Here is a 15,730-nt window from a genome sequence, read left to right as displayed (position 1 = left end):
CTTCCATGTAGTGCCCAGACACGTGCACCCTACTTTCTAGATGATCTTGTCAACAAAGGAATAACATGAGAACAAACAAATTTGAAAATTGGAAATTGGAAACATTTTAAACTTTTATGCTCCTTCTGAATCATGAAAGAAAACAAATCAGGGTTCCATGTCCCTTTAACTGTGTTTTTCAAAATTCTCAGTTTTGAAAACCTTGGTTACTTTTTTGCCCTCTTTAAGGAGTGTGGCACAAACACATCATATTACACAAAAGCAAGAAGTGTTTAATATCTTATTAAGATTCATTAAAATGTTCTCTCCCCCTGAGGGGTTATTCAATATATATATTCTTTGTTGACTCCAAGTTTCAATATATTGTATGTTAATAATTGTATATGTTTATCTGCACACAAATCTAACGACTGCGTCCTCCGAAATAAAGTATCATCTGAATGATTTTTAGTTTGGACCTATTTTTTTCTTTTGTTTTTTGTCTTTGAGTGCTTTAATAGATGAAGACAATCAATAAAAACAGATGGGGGAAAAGAAAAGATTCATTAAAATGTGCAGAACATTTGATTATTGGCAAATTTTACATTACCAACAAAAAACTGTAACACTATAGAAAACATCTAGACAAATATGATTCTGCAGCAGCTGCTGTATCTGAGAATGCTAACACAACATTACATCCAAGCCAATAGTATACATGGAAGCTTTCCACCCTATAGTCATTAATAGATAGGCTTAAGCTCTTGATTAAGAGCAGTGATCTATTGCCAATAAAGCAGAGTTGCTTGTTATTCTGCACCAGAAATGAATCACTCGTTAAATATTTCAGATTAAACAAGACAGCACTCTCCATTTACCTTAAATGACTTTAAACTCAGTTGTGGCAACAAATAGTCCCAAAGTAAATCTGCTCAAACAGGCAATTCAACAGATCTGAAAATGCCTGTTGGAATATGCAGAACTGTACAATATGTGATTTTTACACTAGAGCAGCCTAAACAACTTTCACAACCTACCAATGTTTATTAAGGGGCTTGCATAATTATTTTAATAAAATAAAAAGCCATGTGTATTTGTACCTAATTTTTGAGAAGTATATACAGTTAATTAAAATCAATTAATAGTAAAATGATTTCTCGTGTAATTTGTAAATAAAATGGGATTATTGGGTATGTACATTTGGAGTATACGGAAGCAAACAAATGTGAATTTGGTGGCAGCAAGCAGAATTCAGCAATTTTCGAAGCTGGATTTCTTCTCCGGAAATAGCCAAATGCCACTTGTGGGCGTCATATTTGGCATTTGCTTGCTTCTGAATAGTCTGAATGCACATACCTAGTGATTGTAAACTATTTTTGAGGCAATGGGTCCCATGTACTAAAAAGCGTGTGGACAGCTTCTAAACTTGAGAAGCTGTTCACACACCTTCCCTGCATACGGGCCATATGCATAATTACACACTACGCTGAGTGTGTAATGCGTGACAGATCGTATGAGAGAAGGGACTATCAGTAATCAAGAGTGAATGAGCTCTCAGTGATTTCTCTTTGCCACCTTAGAAGTGACTGCTGCTTCTTACATTGCAGGAAGCATATAAAACTAGTAGGGGGCGCCCTTGCTAAACCAAGATTTATAATCAGGGACTGTGTTTAGTAACTGACGAATTGACAGGTGTAACCCAATAAATGATCAGCAGTAAAGTATAAATTGCAAAATAATTTTCCTATATAACCACTGGTGAGTTATAATAGGTATTATGAAAAAATAATAATAATAAATGATAAAATATAATATAAGTGACCTAAAGGTAATAACACATATAAGGTAAAAAATAAATATAAATAAATATCAATATTATTCTATACCCACACTATTGATATTGCAGCAGAAGATATGTAATTATATAATAGTTGAGATGTATAAACAATAATACTGTATATATTTTAAACCAGATCAATAAATGGTTCTTATTATCTAACTGTGCCAAAGTCTCTTGAAAGATGGTGGTCTCAAATAACAGATGAATAGTTGATTAGGTTGAGGCAGCTATCTGTAAAGGATCAAGGCTACGATCCAGGATCAATGATCTGCAGACAACAAAGAAAGACACATGCGCCACATGGCCCAATATTGTTGGATACAAATAGAGTGATAATATGTGTATCTGGTACACTAACATGTAGTGTAGCACCCCTAGTGGTGCAGAAGAAGCCGTCAGGGATCAATAACAGTCACCCAGATGACTGACCTCCAGAGGATGTTTAGTAGTCTGTGGATGATAATATAAAACACAAGGGTGCCTATATGGCCTAGTACTGTTTGCACAAACGGGGTATAGTATAGTATATAGTGCACTCACTTTTGATGGAGCATCTCCCTTGATTGTGCAAATCTGCCCCGCAAGGGCTCCGAGCATTATATCAATCATTAAATCTAAGAATAGTGTAATTTGGCCTATGACCAATCTGACATTAGAGAATTGATGTATATATAAAAAATAAATTTGAGTACACTTTTATACACATTGCATTATTTTAAACCCTCACTCTATATAAGCTGCAAATTAAAGGGTCAGTCAACACCAGAATTTTTGTTGTTTTAAAAGATAGATAAATGAATCCCTTAATTTTTCAATTCCCCAGTTTTGCATAACCAACACAGGTATAATTATACATGTTTTACCTCTGTAATAACCTTGTATCTAACCCTTATTTCAGTTCTTTTGACAGACTTGGAATTTAGCCAATCAGTGCTCACTCCTAGGTAACTTCACGTGCATGAGCTCAATGTTATCTATATGAAACACATGAACTAATGCCCTCTAGTGGGAAAAACTGTCAGAATGCATTTAGATTAGAGGCGTCCTTCAAGGTTTAAGAAATTAGCATATGAACCTCCTAGGTTTAGCTTTCAAGTAAGAATACCAAGAAAACAAAGCAAAAATGGTGATAAAAGTAAATTGGAAAGTTGTTTAAAATTGCATGCCCTATTTGAATCATCAAAGTTTTTTTTGGACTTGACTGTCCCTTTAATTTAATAGTATCCACAATTGTAGCCCATGTAGGCAGCAAAGGATTAAAACATGTGCCGGTATTGTGAGGATGTTGGGCAGCTGAGATGATATTCATATTCAATAAAGGTTCTCTTGCAATGCTCTACACCTATTGAGACACAAGCTATGGACATATGCAATAATAGACAAATAATTGTTGCAAACCAATATCACTTTCCATAGAATAATTCATGTAAACGCAATAAATAAAAGTGCACCAAGGTCAGTCAATTACACTTTTTTTGTGTATTTACATTTAAGTAATGAACATAGAATCTCTCCTTATAAAACTGATTTGGAATAAGAGAATACATTGAAACACTGTTCACTGTATGAAGTGTAAGCTTAAGGGACATGAAACACCATTTTTATTTTCTTTCATGATTCAGATAGAGAATAAAATTGTAAACAACTTTCCAATGTATTTCTATACATCCTTTGTTGAAAAGTATACCTAGGTAGCCTCAGAAGCTGCTGATTGGTTGCTGCACATATTTGCCTCTTGACATTGGCTTTCAGCTAACTCACAGTAGTGCATTGATGCTCCTTTAGCAAAGGATGCCAAGAGCATGAATCAAGTTAGGTAATAGAAATAAATTGAAAGTTGTTTAAAATTGTATGATCTATCTAAATCATGAAATACATTTTTTGAGTTTTATGTCTCTTTAGCTATGTGTATAGCCCCTATATTATTGAAGGGACATTTTAAACTAAATACAATTTGTATAGAATAGTTTCTAAGTTATTGCCTGCCTAATCATGGGTGCCACCATATTGAAATCTAGCCTTCACTACATTCCAGTGCGGATATGTATTTTTTGTCTAATGTCCATATAAAAGCAAATGGAAAAACTTTAATTGGTGGCTTCTGTTGCAATAAGAAGCAAATTTGTGGCAAAAATAAAACACTTTGCACACAAGAGATAAATCTGGGCGGAGATTCCCAATTTTTTTCTTGTAGAACTCTTTTCCCTGCAGCCAAGCAGCAACTCCATTTCACTGCAGAAACAACTTCTGATTGGCTGCAAGGGAAAAAGCTGTGTAGGAAAATAAGAGTCCTGTTCAGTAGTCTCATTAAAAATAAATGCAATAATTATAATACACATTTCAACATCCCTCTAAATACTGTCTTTACTGCTTCTGCAGGGAGTCTGGAATTGTAGCAGAGTAATATCAGAAAGAAATTATTTATGTCTATCCTTAAAGGGACAGTAAAGTCATGGTTCACACAGAGCATGACATTTAAAAATGTTTCTAGTTTACCTCCATTATCAGATTTGCTTTGTTCTCCTTATATCCTTTGTTGAAGAGCAGACTCAGGAGCAGCAGTGGGTGCTAACTGAACACATCAGGTGAGCCATTGACAAGAGGCATATATCTGCAGCCTCCAATCACCAGCTAGCAGAGAACAAAGTAAATTTGATCATCAAAGTACTTGGGATAGTTTTTTAAATTGGCATCGTCTGTCAAGATCATGAAAGTTTGATTTTGAGTTGGCTGCACCTTTAATGTAAAACAATGTTAAAAAATAAATAACATCTGATGTTTTAAATCTGGTTAATAAAGAAACAAAATAAGTGAGCCAAGTGTTTCTACATTTCCATGATTAGTTTAGCAGCAAGAAAAACATTTGAACATAATTAGTACCATATGCATTTTATATTTTTTATTTTTTTACAGAAAGTTTTCAGAAAACATTTTGTAACTTTGTATCTACCTAATTAATGTATCCAATCCAGGATAAAGATGGAAATGGACTTTAGTAAGCTTATTATGTTAAAAATGTATATTTTACAGTTTCATTAAAATCTCTTTTTTGTCTTACAGTATACGGACCGTCCTGCAGTTCTGAGACCATCTGCAAATTTTCATCCTCAAATATTCTATTGCAAATAGGCAACCGGAAAAAATGTTTTCACCTAACAGCTAATTAAATTTGCTTGATATAGTTAATAATTAAAAGTACATTATAGTGTAAAATGAATAGCCTCAATTTTCTTACAGCATTTTATTTAAAAGGAATTAGCCTTTTTCGCTATTTGTTTCTTTTCCACAGTTGAGTAGAGCATGTATCAGGGGCGTATTATTTCCTAAGCAAACAAGGCACTTGCCTAGAGCGACAATTGAGGGGGGGGGGGGCACTTTTTGAATCCTTTGTAGCAGTGGAGGTACATCAATTATAGAACACAGCTGAGATTGCATTGCTTTGCAGCACAAACCTTAGCGCAGAACTTCCTCTAATCCGGGGTGTATGTAATGTCATACCTGATAGTCTTAAGATTAGCAATGCATTGCATCTAGGTGCACAACATTAACTGTGTATTTATCCACTATGCTGGGTTAGACACATAGTGAAAAGGGGTTGTCATTGAAAATAAATACTTTAACAGAATAGACCACCCCAATTTCCCTTTTAATCAATATGATTGCATAGCAAAATCAGAATGACACTGCAAAAAACACGACTCAAGGACGTCTGTGCAAACTTCTACAAAACAATGCCACAAAACAAACAGGACAGAGGAAGGGCTAGTGTTGTATAAATGGAAGCCAAAGTCAACATGTGCTTCTCAGATAATTTCTGTTTCCCTCTATGCTTACTTCAGCTGCAACAAAAACATGTCTAATTTGTATCTGCAGAAAACAAATATATTTTGTATTAACCTACAGAACACATTCCCTCCCCTTCATCTTCCCTTTTCCTACTTAATCCACTCACTCCTGCAAATACAAAAGGTTTAAACATGTTTAAGTCCAATATAAAGGTATAAAGTACACTGTTGCTCTTTTAAAATGATAGAAAATGCATATTTAGGTATTCTATAAATCCATAAAAAGATAAATGCTGGATAGAAATAGATAAAATAGGGGGAGGGAAGGGCTCAAAGCCTGACATTGCCAGCATACATATTACCAATATTGTATATATTTTATTGAAATACAATTTAAGATCAGTACAAACAATGTATTGTATACTAGCTTGGAAACTCACTTTATAATATTTGTAATTCGATATATATCACAAAATAAAGTATGTTCAATATTCATTTACTTAGTACTTCATTTTTTAACAATAAGTAACATAAAAAGCATAAATGGAAAGAAGTGGTGGAGTCATCCCCTTTATCTCACCGCTCCTCATTCTCCTACCCGCACCTATCTGTTAGATTATCTTATATTCCCCTCTTAAATAGGCCTCCTGTATATAAACTGTATTTATAAAGGGAGAAATTAGTTGTTTTTAAGTTCTTATGAGGTCTCCCCACTTTTGAAAAAAGGTAGGAACCTCTGACTTTATATTATATAGTGTATCATATTGCTCTATTACCATTTAACTCTATTTGACTTCAAGCTAGAGAAAAGCACGTTGCGACCACATAGAATAACAAAATTAATACATTTTAGTTTTGGGGGTTTCTTTATCTTTTTCCTTTAAACAATTATATCTATTATATTAATCTGGATAGTAGAATTTAAAATTTTTGAGGTCCAATGGTTGATCATTTTCTAAAACTTCCTAACTTTCGGACAGGTTCCTAAATATTGGCATCTGGGAAGTTACATCTATAACATGCAACTGATCTAGCCTGATTCCATTTTGTGAGTTTATCCGGTGTAATGTATGCAAAATGATTTAGCTTTTAGTGTGATGCCTGCCAGGATGATAATAATGTGGCTTTCTGTGCTCTTTTAATACTCCTACTAAGGCGATCATCACCCACCAATTTGATCTTTTTCTTCCATTTTAAGGTTAGCTTATTAATATTAGCTTTTCCTTCTTTATTTAATATTAGTTTATACCAATATGATATGGAGAAATTACCATTCCTAAAAAGATTTATCCCCGTTTCAATATCCTTCCATTGTTCTGGTTGAGATTTTGTTTTAATTGAGGAGCAAAAATGTCTAGCTTGAAGGTAAGCAAAAAAGTCCTTCTTATCAATATTGAACACTTGTTTAATTTGTTCAACGTTTTAGCTAAACGCCAGTTAGTCTACATGTTCTAAACCTTTTCTTTTCTATTGCATGAAATTACTTTTCTATTGCATGAATTTACCCCATCTGAAAAATCTGGATTGCCAGTTAATGGGAGAAATTTAGAGAAAACAAGGAAAACTTCTAGAGATTTACACAGTCTTTGTTATGCAACAAAAGGGTTTTTTAAATATTATCATTCTTTTGATATGGCCTGGGAGTTTGTTCGGGTGCATGTGGGATTAAATGCCTTTATTGAGACAGGAGAAGAATGCTTTCCTCTATGCCTTTTAATGTGAAATGATCAACCACTTATAATCCAATCTGGTACTAACTTAGTCATGCAGACCCAATTATATTTTTATAATGAGGGGAGGTTAAATCTGGCCAAGTTATTTGCCTGATTCAATCTATGTAAAGAGATTTTTGCCTTCCCCTTTACCCATAAGAACTCTCTGAATCCTTTGTTCAATATTTGGATATGTTTATGTTTTAAAAATAATGGTAGGTTTTGCAATAGGTATAGTAGTTTAGGAAAAGCTATCATTTTTATCAAGTTTATTTTGGCAGTGAGTGATAGGGATAAAATCACCCATCTCTTAAGATCAGCAGTTATTTTGCTGATTATTATTTTGTTGTGTTCATACCCCTTTTCCGAAGATCTGGAGATGTTAATACATAAGTTTTTAATGTAGAAATTCACTTCTTTAAATATAGTGCAAGAATAAGCTTGTTTGTTTATCCACATAACATCTGATTTATTGCCATTAAAGTGAAAGTAAATCCTAGCATTGTACAAACGCTAAGATTTACTATTGAAACAAATAAAGGGCACTTTCATTAATGAATTATAAGATACTTTATGTAGAAAGCTCCTTTATTTGATTAAATCAGTTGCCGTTCTTAACTCCTACAGCTTTCACCTCTTAGCCAATAGCCGTGCGGTAAATCCGGCTCCCATGGGCGCCAAGCTGGATTTACCGCATGGCTGGTGAAAATGTCACCTCTTAGCCAAAAATTATTTTAGCCGTGGGCTGCAGTAGGAGCTAAAAACAGCAACCAATTGAATCAAATAAAGGAGCTTTCTATATGAAGTATATTATACTTCATGAATGAAAGTGCCCTTTATTTGATTCAATAGTAAATCCTAGTGTTTGTACAACGCTAGGATTTACTTTCACTTTAAAACGGTATCCAGAGAATGAGCCAAAGAGATGCAGAATCTGTTGGCGCTCTACAAATAACCAATAATAATAAAGATCTGTATTAATTTGGGCATATTTACCCTTGATTTTCTAATGAATCCCAAAAGATCATCTGCACATAATGCTACTTGTAATTCTCTTTATTTCTAATTGAATTCCTTCTATGTACTTTCCGATTGTAATTGCCAGTGACTCTATCGCCAAATTAAACAACAAGAGTGATAGAGGGCATCCCTGTCTCGTGCCCTTCGCTAAGTGGAAGCTGGGTAAGAGATCTCTATTAATTATCAGGGCTGAATGAGGGCTTTTATATAGATGTTTAATAAAAGTGAGGAAGAAATTGTATCTGAGGAAAAACATCAAGCTCATTTGTTAGGGGATTTAATGCCAATTTATTTTACTGAATATATACTGCTTTGATTATATTGCAAAACTATCAATAAAAAATTCCAATAACTTGTTTTATTATCTCCATTTCAATGAGAAACATCCCATTTATAGTATAGGTATTTCAGAAAGTTAATTGTGTGTGTAGTTTAGAATACCTGGCTAATGCCAGTAATGCAGTCTGTGACAGGCAGACTCACTTGTATTTTTGTTTTTAAACTGTCATGTGACCAGTGATAGTTTTTATTGCTTCGAGTAAAGGGATAAACAATGTGTTTAGATGCACTTTTTTAAACACAAATCTAGTTAGAAACTCTGCTGATATTGGCGGTAGGCAAAGTGCTTGCGCATGTGACTTTCACTGGTAATGTATCGTTACTTTTTCCACTGGAAATGTTTGTGGGAGACATGTATAGAAGCATTCAGCTTTTGCAGATATTGCAAAGTAAGCTTCTTTGGGGTTCTGGGTTTGCCTACAATCTATCGTTTGATAATTATCTGCATGTCAACGTATGCAGATGAGCCCCTTTTAATTTCAACATGATCACGCTCAGCTATTTTCATTATTCGTTTAGTGAAAATGTCCGCATACTTATCATGTGCCAGTCCTGTTTGGCTGATCCTAATAAAAAATGGATAACACACACTAGGAAAGATTACAAGTGGAGTGCAAATTAAGCTTCCTGCTTGCGCTAGAAGTATAATTTTTGCGCTCATATTATGAGTTGAAAGTAAACTGTTTTTGCTCAAATATCTTAAGTTAGAATATTGAGTGCATGTTCACGTACTTCCCCATAGAAGTCAATTGAGAAAAAAAAGTGGAAAACAACTGCATATTCTCATTTACGCTAACCCGACATGAAAATATAAATATTTCCCATTCCAATGTTCTGCACATAGCAGAACATGTTCTATATTTTCATAAATAAACATTTCTACATATAGCTGATGTGTTTTTGGTAAAATATATATATATATACCTATATATACATAAATGGCTATAAATATGTAGGTATAGATATATACAGTATATAGGAATTTACATAGAACATATTACTCTATGTGCAGAACATTGGAATGGGAAAAATTTACAGTACAAACATAGCTAAACATTTATTAAATATTAATATTGCATAAAAAAGCTTTTCCATGTTTTCATCTACTTAACGGCAAAGGGCTCCAATGCACTTTATATATATATATAAATAAAAAGAGAGAAGCGCTCAACCTGGGAACGAACAACAGCATAGCTTGTTCTATGGCTAGTTACCACAGAGAAGAACTTTCCTGTAGCATATCAGTCTGATCCTAACTTAACAACCCCGAGAAGTGCTCAACCCGGGGAACGAACAGCATAATAGTTTCTCTTTTTTATTTATGCAAATTATGACCCTGGACTGGGCTGCACTGTTAAGTTTGAATCAGACTGATATGCTACAGGAAAGTTCTTCTCTATGAAAGGCACATGTTGAGCAAAAAGAGGCTGCTTCTTGGGTGATAACTAGCAATAGAGCAAGCTTTATGCTGTTGTTCGTTCCCAGGGTGAGCGCTTCTCTGTTTTCATTTATGCAAATTATGACCCTGAGGGAAGTCTCCCTAATGGTGATGTGGGAAGCCAGATGTGGACCCGTTGCTCAGTGTGCCTAGAGGGATATGGCTGCACCTCACTGACGAGACCCACAATAGGCTGAAACGTACTTCTGCGTACCAAAGCATAAATACAACAATGAGTATTGCATAAGGACAAGACCTGGTGATGATCCCTGTAGTCCCTCGCAAAGAAAGCCAGCACACGAGATTTAAACAACACACCTTCCTTTAATGCCAAAATAGCATAACGTTTCAGCTCCCACTGGAGCCTTGGTCACATGCAGCAATTCACGAAAATAAATCAGGCATAAAATAACATACACAGGTAAACCCTTAAATACCCCCACCCACCAATCAGATACATAACAAAAAAACGCCAAATACAAAGGTAATTAACTCAGCTGTGTACCATAATATCGGGCATGGACCGCAAGCATAAACGCGTGTCCATGGAAACACTGTCAAACTCAGTAGCGTGTATCTCACAACTGCGCATGCGTAGATGACGTAATAGCGCATGAGTACGCAGTGACGTCATAGCGTCAGAGCTAGTTGTCATGGTAACCATATACAATAGTAAAGCTCAGCGGAAAACATACCGCAACTAAAAAAACAAACTGTGAACATAGACTCTATTAGTGAATGGGCTAACTTAACTAGTAAGTTTCACTTGGTAATCAGATACAATTTATCCTTGTGCAACTTGTACACAGGTTGTTTGCATTTGCCTATTGGTGTACATATATGTCCTTGATATAAATGCATATTACATTTTGTAAGTTAGGTGTACAATGCGCAGAGTTGTCTTGGTGCCCATTCACAAATAGAGTCTATGTTCACAGTTTGTTTTTTCGTTGCGGTATGTTTTCCGCTGAGCTTTACTATTGTATATGGTTACCATGACAACTAGCTCTGACGCTATGACGTCACTGCGTACGCATGCGCTATTTCCATGGACACGCGTTTATGCTTGCGGTCCATGCCCGATATTATGGTACACAGCTGAGTTAATTACCTTTGTATTTGGCGGTTTTTTGTTATGTATCTGATTGGTGGGTGGGGGTATTTAAGGGTTTACCTGTGTATGTTATTTTATGCCTGATTTATTTTCGTGAATTGCTGCATGTGACCAAGGCTCCAGTGGGAGCTGAAACGTTATGCTATTTTGGCATTAAAGGAAGGTGTGTTGTTTAAATCTCGTGTGCTGGCTTTCTTTGCGAGGGACTACAGGGATCATCACCAGGTCTTGTCCTTATGCAATACTCATTGTTGTATATATATATATATATATATATATATATATATATATATATATATATATATATATATATATAAATATACTGGATAATGAGGGGGAGCTCTATAATAAGGTATGTAGAGACCATATAACTCCACTTTATGCCCTTAAAAATGCCAAATACATTGATAATTATGTGCAGTAGAGAGTTCCAATTAAGATATCAAACAAGAGATGGTGTAGTCTATCCAATGTGATGAAGTAATCCAACTTAACTCAATCAATGGGACACAGATAGAGGGCTGCTCTCCTCCTCACAGACGTATCCGGAAGTAGCTATAGAGAAAACAGGAGAATAGAGGGGCGCCTCATGTGTGTATCAGTATGTCAGATTCAATCAATCAAATAAGCAAAACCAAGTGGGTACTCACATTTGGCCCAAGTACACTTATGTACTGGTAGAAGTAGGCTGGTAACTTGGTGTGTACCAGCTAACCCTCTCCAGGCATAGATCGATCGGTGCAGGGGGATCCTGCCACACTCGGTGGGAATAGAAGTCAGTTGCAGTAGTTATAACTGCTCAAGAAGGTGATGAACCAGAGCTTGTATAAAACAAGTTAATTTATTAAAATCAAAATTAAAACAGTAACAAGCAATGGTTACATATAATGCAACAAGTTTCTCAGCCCTAGCATGGGCCGTTTCATCAGGCATAATACACCTTCCAACTGACAACCTATTTAAACTAAATCTAGCCAATGGTTAGAAAGGACACAACCATTATGGGTGTGTAAGAGTACATACATTCTTAATTGATTAATTGACAATAAGCAACAAACTTATGGTTAAAGTGAATACATAGCAAGCATATATAATGTTGTATGATAAAAACTGCACCATACATTCAGCTAGATTACGAGTATTGCGTTAGAGGCTATGCGGTGCTAATTAACAGTTTTCTCTCACCGCTCACTTACCTGCAGCGCTGGTATTATGGGTTTTTACAAACCCAGCGTTAAAAGACAAAAAGTACGCGTAGAGCAAAATTTTGCTCCATATCTCACTCCAAAACCAGCGCTGCTTAAGTCAGAAGTGAGCTGGTCGTACGTGCTCATGGACGATTTCCCCATAGGAATCAATGGGGAGAGCCGGCTGAAAAAAAGTCTAACATCTGCAATAAAGCAGCGTAAAACTCAGTAACGCAGCCCCATTGATTCCTATCGGGAAACACATTTAATGTCTACACCTAATAACCTAACATGAACCCCGAGTCTAAACACCCCTAATCTTACACTTATTAACCCCTAATCTGCCGGTACCAACATTGCCGACACCTACATTATACTTATTAACCCCTAATCTGCCGCTCCAGATATCGCCGTCACCTACATTATACTTATGAACCCCTAATCTGCTGCCCCCGACATCGCCGCCACCTACATTATATTTATTAACGCCTAATCTGCCGCTCCGGACAACGTCGACACCTACATTATACTTATGAACCCCTAATCTGCTGCCCCCAACATCGCCGCCACCTACATTATATTTATTAACCACTAATCTCCATTTCCCAATGTCGCCGCAACCTACCTACACTTATTAACCCCTAATCTGCCGCCCCCAACATCGCTGCCACTATTCTACATTTATTAACCCCTAAACCTAAGTCTAACCCTAACCCTAACTCCCCCTAACAAATATAATTTAAATAAATCTAATTAAAATTCCTATCATTAACTAAATTATTCCTATTTAAAACGAAATACTTACCTATAAAATAAACCCTAAGCTAGCTACAATATAATTAATAGTTACAATGTAGTTAGCTTAGGGTTTATTTTTATTTTACAGGCAAGTTTGTATTTATTTTAACTAGGTAGAATAGTTACTAAATAGTTATTAACTATTTAATAACTACCTAGCTAAAATAAATACAAAAGTACCTGTAAAATAAAACCTAACCTAAGTTACAATAACACCTAACACTACACTACAATTAAATAAATTAACTAAATTAAAAACAATTAAATAAATTAAATTAGCTAAAGTACATAAAAAACAAAACACTAAATTACAGAAAATAATAAACAAATTACAAGATATTTAAACTAATTACACCTAATCTAATAGCCCTATCAAAATAAAAAAAGCCGGGGGATGCTTCCGGGCTGCGACCAAGATGGCCGACTTACTTTGAAGCTGTGTGGACCCACTGATAATTTTGCTGCATATCAGTGATTGGGGCCTCCATCCATGCCAAAAAAATATATCCCTACACTTATCTAACTCTGTGGAACAGATTGGTGTGCTTGGGTGGCTCTATTGCCTGCTTTGAAGTACCGGAACGGTGGGCCCGCGGCAACGGCACTGAGCTGTCTGAGGCCTCCACCTAACCCCCCCCGGATAAATCCGGGTAACAACAGCCGATGTGAGCTGTCAACTGGGGAAGTCATACTAATTAAAGGACGCTAGATAATTGGTTCACACCTTGAATACTTCAGACCTGGAGATTGTATCTACGGACATATAACAACCTTAGCACACAGCGATCATAATGGCGCCTTCCCGCCATAGTGAGAAGAGCATAGCTGCAGTGGACCGGTGGGAGAGAGAAACGCAAACGCTTATAGCGATACATTTTACTAGCCTCCAGCGGGACCTGCTTGATGTACTGGGTTCACACCTGGAAGGTACCGTACCACTGAAAGATCCCAGCGTAGAGGAAGCCTCTCTCAAGGGGGAGTTGAGAGAACCAGTGCCGGCTCCGCTCTATTTGGAAGACATCCTGTGGCAGACAAAGAAAGACACTGCACAGGCCACCAAAGCACCTGATGCTCCATTGGACTTACCTTTATCGCTCGATTGTGAAGACACAAGTTGGGACTCACAAGCGGGGGGTGTTGAGGTGCGCTGGCGCCTGGGCCCTATCCTCCCTCTGTTAGACAAGTACTGGAAGCTCTCACTGAGTCTCAACGGCAATCTGCCCAGCAAACAACGAGCTCTTACTACTGTCTATCAGCTGCGGTGGGGGAGCGCAGCAGATGACAGAGACTGGAACTCTACCTTTTTATCGGAAAGGATTACTGGAAATTTGCACCGGAGAATAGGTGTTGGTTAAATACGAGCCTTGAAGCTGCTTAGTGAGTCAGATTTTGAGAAAGCTTCTAACGCTGACTTAAAGTTATTGACATGTCATACTCATCGCAGCAGTCTCTTTATTTTATGTCCAGTCTGGTTTTGTGCAAACTCATCATACCATAAGTCATTTACTATGCTATATCCCCTTTGTTTATTCATTTGAGCTATGTTTATAGGAAGCAGTGGTCATAGTATTATAATAATGCTTACTTGGGTATATCAGCTATGCTTAATTGGGAGTTCATGAAGGTTCATGGGTAGGATGTGACTAGTTAGGCCTATAGCAATAATCTGCTTACTGTATCTCGCCTGTGCCTAGGTTAATTTTAACCAGATTGGCCTCACTGTAGTTTATATCTTATATGGTAAATGCTATATCCATATATTTGTTAGAATAAAGTGGCCATGAGAGTACATTATTGTATGAGACTCAGATATATCAGCTATGCTCAATTGGGATGATATACACTCCGTTAAGACTCTTTGTTAATATGGTTAATAACTAGTCTAAGAGACAGCATTAAGAAATGTAGTTAGCTGACTGTACCGCCATAGCCTACAATGTGCCAACCATAAATGAGGTACAACTGACCCCTAGTTTCCACAATCTGGGACTCCTGGGCTGTCTGCGGCCGAGACGGCAAGGGAGTAGTTAAATTTTCTTTCCACGTGTTTTTCACTGTAGTTACATTTCCCACAGCCTCTGCCCTATACAGAATATTGCAGATTTGGGGTTTCGGCACAGCATGCCTAGTTCAATCTCTCTAACCTGCCTTGCAGCCTAGCGGCTGTTCTGTGTTATATTCACAATTGATATCAGCACCAGCGTACTCCATAGGTCGCTTATTACTATTCTTGTTAAGAGGTGTATTTGTGGGGAGATCCACCACTTACTATTAGTACATTGTTAATTACAATTTTCCCTACATAGATGACTTCCCCTTTTTTAGGGTCCAACAGTGGCCCATCTTATTTTTTACTACCCCATATAGTAGCCATAGCTTGGTCATCAGTCCAAAAGTGGCCGCTTTTGTTATATAGGGGGTTACATAGAATTACTTGTTAATGATCCACCAAACCAAGCTATACATAACTCTGCTATACAAGTATATTTCACTCTTGTTTCTTTATATATTCTTAATA

General features: G+C 36.4%; 1 protein-coding gene across 1 annotated transcript in view; it reads left to right on the top strand.

Annotated features, from left to right (window-relative positions):
- The window catches only part of LOC128649915 (alcohol dehydrogenase 1), a 264,525-nt gene extending 258,466 nt beyond the window's left edge, over positions 1-6,059 (top strand). The window contains exon 9 of the mRNA XM_053703466.1: positions 4,880-6,059. Coding sequence (XP_053559441.1) covers positions 4,880-4,904 — 25 coding nt within the window. The 3' untranslated portion in view covers positions 4,905-6,059. The remainder of the gene's footprint in view (positions 1-4,879) is intronic.
- The last annotated feature ends 9,671 nt before the right edge of the window (positions 6,060-15,730 follow it).

This window comes from Bombina bombina, chromosome 2 (assembly GCF_027579735.1).
Source record: "Bombina bombina isolate aBomBom1 chromosome 2, aBomBom1.pri, whole genome shotgun sequence".
NCBI lineage: Eukaryota > Metazoa > Chordata > Amphibia > Anura > Bombinatoridae > Bombina > Bombina bombina.
Note: the sequence above shows the minus strand (reverse complement) of the source record. Positions and strands in the feature narration are given on the sequence as shown.